We start from the raw sequence: 7,214 nt of genomic DNA on the forward strand, positions 1-7,214 counted from the left end.
AGGTGAAGTGTCATTTAACAAGTTAGGTTTAATTTCCTATTTAAAATTTAGATAAAATCTAAAAATGTCGACTGGGATTAAAACTATTTAAAAGGAGGACATACAGGAACCTAATTAATTTAGTTAAACACCTTTCTATTAGTTATCACCTAAAATTATATATAATAGCAAATTATTAATTCAAATTAAATGCTATAAATATACTTTAATTTAATTATACCTTATAGCAAACTATAACTATTTTCGCAACTCTCCTTGGTGGAATCTCGCTGGCCACGCTCGTTTGGTGGCAGTTTCTCTCACCTCTGTCGCGTTTTATACAAACACAAATACATTTATGCGTTTGTATTTGTATAAAGCGAGTGAAAATTATATAAATACATATATTTTTGTTTCCCTCTGTCCCCTATTCCAGATCTCGCTCCCCACTCTCCCTAATATCGCTCGCCACCCTCGCCTCTCTCGCTTATACAAACAGAAATGAAATGTATAAATGACGTTTCTTTTTGTATAAAGCGAGAGAAAATTGTATATACACATGCAAATATATATATTTTCGTCCTATACATTTATAATTATATAATAAAAATAATCCCCTACTAGTTTCTTTTGCCTTTCTCTCTTTCTCATTTTTTACCACTCGATTCAATTGTATATTCCCTGCCCAAGTCTCTTTTATCTTTCTCTTTTTCTCATTTTATACAAATTCATATTGTATATAATCATCCTATACACTTATAATTATACAATAAAAATATTTCCCTGTCAAAATCTCATTTGCCTTTCTCTGTTTCTCGTTTTATACAAATTCAAATTTTATATAATTTCTCTCTTTCTCGTTTTATGCAATTCGTTTCAATTGTATATGTATAACGAATTATACATATATATGTTTGCTATGGAGCGCAATTATGTAAATTTTGCTATAACATAGAAATATAAAATTTGTATTTGTTATATGTGAAAGTTGCACTAATTATTATTGGCTCTTGAAAACCATTTTTAAATATATTTTAACCGGAATTTAATATTAAAACAAGATATCTATATATAAAAAAAAGCCTTATGTTTCTAGTAGTAAATCTCCTATATCATTATTGAAAACTATTTTCAATAGAATTTCATTAGAAATTGGTACTAATAAAAATATTTGTAAGAAACCCGTGTTTATAGTAATAAACTTTTTTTATCTTTATTGAAAATCATTTTTAATAGAACTTCGTCAGAAATTTATATTGATGAAGTTACCCATAAAAACATGACTTTTTGGTTATAAAAATCAATTTTATTTTTTGAAGTTATGTTTATGTTCGCCCTCATAATATTAAAAGACAAAAAATATTATATAACGGGAGAAAATGTACAATAACTAGATATTAAATGTAACAAACTAACAGTAAAAATGGAGTTCGGAGCCAAAAGAAATTGTCAAAAATTTTAAAAGGGCATATCAGTTTTCTTTTTAATTTTGTCAAAATAAAATCGCTCCATTCAAGACGTTTTTACCCTTTTGGTTAAAAAGAAAATTGATATATCCTTTTAAATTTTTTAACAATTTTTTTAACCCTTTTGACTCCAAATTCAGTAAAAATGAGTTTATTCAAGATTCAAAATTCAATATTGAAATTAATTAAAGATGAAGGAAAAAAATGGTAACACACCATCGGTTTGGGAATATTGATTTCTTTTAGATATTATCTTCAAAATAAAGTAACTCCTAAAAGAAAAAGAACTATGATTTTCAGAGGATTTTATTAAAAAAAATTGTATGTTTAGGTCGTTAACTAACTATTTTAATTTATTTGGCTTAAATTATATGTTAGCGTTTTTTTGTACTCAAAATAATATTTAAAAATTATAAAATAATTTAAGACAAAGGGAGTACGAATAAGAATTTAATTTTTGTACACCTACAAATAAATTCTAAGAACGAGAGCGTTGACATAACTGAAAAAATTATTATCGTTTGATATGGAGATCACATATTTAATAGCCCATCGTGATTTATTCTTTTACGAATCATTCATCGCGATAGATTAGTGTATTAGATTGCCCCTTTATTTTGGTTTATACCTTCAAATAAATTAATTTATTTTCACACAAATACATATATCACGCATGAGATAAATATTTTATATCATAATGCTTGTGCTAAGATACGTACATACAATCAATATAGTTACTGCGAGTTTCAGATTTGAGTTTTCAAAATGGAAAAGATCTAGTTGGAAGCATTTCCCCAAAAATGAGTCCTATAATAATGTGCAAATACGAATATGATCTGACTCTAATGTAAATATCGAACCTTACAAAAAAAATCGAGAAAAATAATAGTACTTTCATGAAGGACCATAAATTGATTTCAAAGACTAGTAATAAAAGGGGGGCATTGGCTAGGGATCTTAGGAACTATAGGACACATTAGAGACTTAATAATTTAATGGCATGTGTTAATTAATTGATATCTTTCTTACACTAGCTATATGTTCTATTCATGTAATTTCTATTATTAAAATTATCACCTTAATTAGTAACAAATATTTATTTTCCAAAATGGCTTATTTGGTCTTAACTCTCCTAATTTGAATGGTCATTATGAACTTAAATTGTTAAAAAAAAAATATCTTAAATATTATGCTTGAAGAGTATCACATGTAATCTAGTTGAATTAACATATATTCCCAAATGTTTATCCATTGTACAATAATTAGTTGACACTTAATTTTCACATAAGATAATGATTAGGACATTCAACCAAAAAAATGGTGTTTAATCTATTTCAACTCTTGACTTATTAGTGAGTTATTTGGTAGCTACATATGATATTTAAAAACAAAAATAATAATAATAATATGATTTTGCCAATGACATGCTAGTATATTTTACTCTATATATAGGAGTTTAAATTATATTACATTGCCGGTGCAAATAATTTTTATACTATTGATTATTCAAAGCATATCTAGGTAAGTTTTCTTAAAATATGAAATTATAAATCTTTTAAAAAAAAAAACTTAAAATATGGGATTAATTACATTAGCAAAGGCAAATAAGCAGTAATTAAATAAGCAGTACTTGAATTCTTTGACAAAAAGTAATTTTATCCTAATTCAAAATAAAACTTTTTTGTTGGAATATAAATTAGTCGAGTGCTAAAATAAGTTTCAAATATTTAAACGGAAATCAAAATTAAACAAAAAAAAAACTTCAACTAGCTAGTTTAATCATCATATTTGACAACAACTTGTTGCTTAGACGATAAAAACTCCTCACTTCAAATAATTAAAATTCTAAGTTTGAATTACCAAGAAAGCAAAGATAAGAGCTCCTCGAGAGGGGTTAAAAAATAAAAAAATATCATAATTCATGACTTAACTTTCAACACATATTATATTATTACAGTTTATTCATTTTTACATGAATTTTAACTATATGCGTATGAATTCAATTTTGTTGAGAATATAATTAAATAATAACTAAATGAATTATTTAATTATATTCTCAACACGATCCTCTCGTGCGAATCTGAATTAGTTAAATAGAGTAGCTAACTAAATAAATTTGTTAATAATTCATCGCTTATTCATAGCTAAATAAATTAATACAATTTTGCCTCACGATTTCATAGTTTTCTTTGAGTGATCTATAGTATTATTCCTATAATAACTTTCTTTTCTTTATCTAACTTTTTAAGAAATTGTGATCAAATCCCATGAACTTACACTCCCACTAATTAATTTGATTGATGGAGTCCATTTCATCAAATTATATTATTATCATAAGAAAAGGCAGACAATAATTCCCAACTAAGGTTGTCTCTTGTTTAATTTATTTGGAGCAATTGAGGAAAAAGAATAAAGGTACATTCTTTATTCTTTGTTTATGTTGATTGATAAATAATTGCAAAGGTAACGACACATAACCAATTAATTAATTAGTTCATATATCTTATATCATATAGTAAATACTTCCCATGGTTGCTTCAATTGGTGGAAAAATTAATTTATTACGCTCAAGTTTATACATAGACATGATTAGCGACAGAATCATAATTTTTAATAAGGAATTCAAAATACGAAAAAATAATTATATAAAATAATTTAAAAAAAAAGGTTCAATATCTACTATAAATACATGGAAAATAATTTATCGATATTTAATAATATAATTTTCTGTCTAAATAAGTTAAGGTAAACCTCATTAATCCTATCTGACTTCGTTCCTTACGAGTGGAATAAAATTATGAATTAAGATATGAGATAATTTATTCTATTATTATAATACAAATAGTAAGATAAATAATTTTGAAATTAACGAATACTTGCTGACTAACACATAATTAGGAAATAACTATATATACTATTTCGAAATTATTATCTTTTATCTCTCGTATAAAACGATCGAAAAAAGGTACATGAGAGTTTGAATTGATTGATGACCAAATTATGTCCATTGGGACTCACTTTAATTTTTCTATGCATAATATTTGACTTGACTATATATTATATTGACTCCCTTAAAACATGAAACTTGCTTTATGTCTCTTTTTTTCACTTTGTCATTGGGGGTGGGGTTGATTTATCTATTTCTTTTGAATTTATTTATTTATTATTGATAATGATTTTGAATATTAAAAAAATTATTATATTCATATTCATATCATAAATAAATGATAATATTTATTTATTATTGATAATGATAATATTTATTTATTATTGATAATGATAACATTTCTTTATCACTCTAGCAATTCTATTGTGCTACTTAAGTATATAGATTCAAGAGTGTAATAATTGATTACTCCATCGAAGTAAAAAATTATATTCTTTATTATGTTATTAATTATCTTTTTAAGTGTTTTTATATCTGATATATTTAAAATCACAAAAAAATAGTTAAAAATAAGTACATATCTTTATTAAAAATCACACCAAAAAAAAGTCTCACACTTCCAAAAAAGGAACATCTTTAACACTTTTAGACAATTTTCACATAAAAAATGAAGAGAAGTGCAAGTAATATATAAGATTATTGAACAAAACTTTTTACATGAATGTTTTGATTTTTATTTTGAGCTAAATATGAAAATACATAACATGAGTTTGGATTATGACATTTACATGTAAATTTGTCAATTCTTCTCATAGGTGTAACATACATATAATGGTCTCAATCTATCATGTCTTTTCATTACTTAAATTTTTGAGCTTTGGATATTTGTCTTTTATTTCATGCACATGGCCACATAGTTTTGTGTTTTTCTCCATATTAGTTTCGTACCTTAATGTCTTTGAATTGGTCTCTAGCCACATAACTTCTTTTAAAAAATTTTCTTTCGTAATATATATACGTGCTTTTTAACTTGGTTTCAATTGAAATGTATGTTTCTAATATTGAATATGCATAAGTAGACGTATACATCCTATACGATTATCTAATTTTTTATTTATAAGATTGAGTAATATATGAATAAATATTAAACTCGAGTCTGACAGAAAGATAATTTGTAAGGGTGTTTTTTTTTTCTCTCTTCTTTTAGTTCTTTGATATATTAATTTTGCCCAATTTCTTGGCGAGTATAAACAAATGTTAGGGAAATTTCTTTTTTTATTGATTGGATCAAAGTACAAAGGTTTGATTTCGTGTGAGATCATGTAACTCAATCAAGACTTTTTATATACATGATTACATACTTCAAAATGAAAATTTGTCTTTAATTTGGATACATAACAAATGCCCTCGCCTACATCGGCATTCTCTCGTGGTATTATAAATACATGTGAATCATACCAATCAGATACATACGAATACATGTATCAAATGTATATCTAGTGTGACTTTCTCTTTGTTTTTGTGTATCTGGTAACAAAATACATGTATCTAAGTGTATTTTCCTCAAAATATGGTAGAAAACTCTTAATTAGTGGTAAGATGCGCAATATTTTTAAAATATAAATAATAATAATATATATAGTAGTAAAGTATGTCTAATTATGTAGTTTTTCCTACTTTTAAAGAGAGAAAATTATCAACTACCAATTTTGGATTTAAAATATTATAGAAATATATTTCAAAGGATATAATATTTACTTTAAAAATATGATAAATAAAATGGCTCATACTTGAAAGATCGATTTTTAGGAAATTTGGCACGTATTATCAATGTGGCCCAATAATTGGCACTAAACAGCCCAATTCCAATTTTGCTCTCAGTAGCCCACTAACATTTCAAATCACATAATATATACATATATATATATATATATACATATATATATATATATATACATATATATATATATATATATATATATATATCTTTTGTTAATATTAATAAACTAGTTATCCGAACGATATATTTGAACCAAAACCCCATTTCAATATGGCATTTTGTAGCAAAATTCTTCACCCATTAACAATACATGATTTTTTCACACCTATTATTTCAAAGGAATATTCCTTCCATATTTATTATTTTTTTTCTTATACGGTGAATTAATTATATATTATCTCACTAATTAATAATTTCATATTAAATTTCAAGTCAAACACATGATACATATTGTTTTACTATCAATAATCAATTAAAACTTAAACGAATTAGATGAATTACATTTTCATGGATTAATTCTACCACCTCCACCTTCTACATATTAGGAAGATCACAAACAAAAGAAGGAAAAATGCAAGTTTCATCAAACAAAAAATAATTAAAGTGTCATATAATAAGAGAAAATTAAATCACCCCATTAATCATTAGTATAAAGAAATAATACTTCACATATTACAAATAAGAGAAAATCCACAAGATATCACTCCATACATAACAAATGTTCTTACTATACATAGTGGCTATGATTAAATCCATTTTTATGAACTTGATATAAATCTGATAATAAAAACAAAACTACATCAATGTTTTTAAAAAAAGTTCCTGTTCAAAATAATTGAGAAATTAAATGAATTAGCTATAATTTGAAATTAATTAATTACTTTTTCTTCTTGGCTTGTTGCTCCTTGGCCATTTGTTCAAATAAGCTACCATCATAAACACCCCTAATTATATCTTTTTTCAGTAATCCATGCTCATCTTTGCAAAGAAAATATAAGATCTTCCACTCTGACAAAGCAGCAACACTGCATAATATAATCACCTTATTAGTATATAAGTTTCTTGCTTAACATGAAGCCAAAAAAAAAAGGGGGGGGGGGGG

General features: G+C 25.1%; 1 protein-coding gene across 1 annotated transcript in view; it reads right to left on the bottom strand.

The window, feature by feature from the left end:
* Nucleotides 1–6,736: 6,736 nt before the first annotated feature.
* LOC107015940 (probable peroxygenase 5) overlaps nucleotides 6,737–7,214 on the bottom strand; it is a 5,101-nt gene continuing 4,623 nt past the window's right edge. Inside the window, exons 6-7 of the mRNA XM_015216392.2 lie at nucleotides 6,994–7,137; nucleotides 6,737–6,889 (exon numbers count right to left, since the gene is read on the bottom strand). Coding sequence (XP_015071878.1) covers nucleotides 6,871–6,889; nucleotides 6,994–7,137 — 163 coding nt within the window. The 3' untranslated portion in view covers nucleotides 6,737–6,870. The remainder of the gene's footprint in view (nucleotides 6,890–6,993; nucleotides 7,138–7,214) is intronic.

Source organism: Solanum pennellii, chromosome 4, assembly GCF_001406875.1.
Source record: "Solanum pennellii chromosome 4, SPENNV200".
Classification (NCBI taxonomy): domain Eukaryota; kingdom Viridiplantae; phylum Streptophyta; class Magnoliopsida; order Solanales; family Solanaceae; genus Solanum; species Solanum pennellii.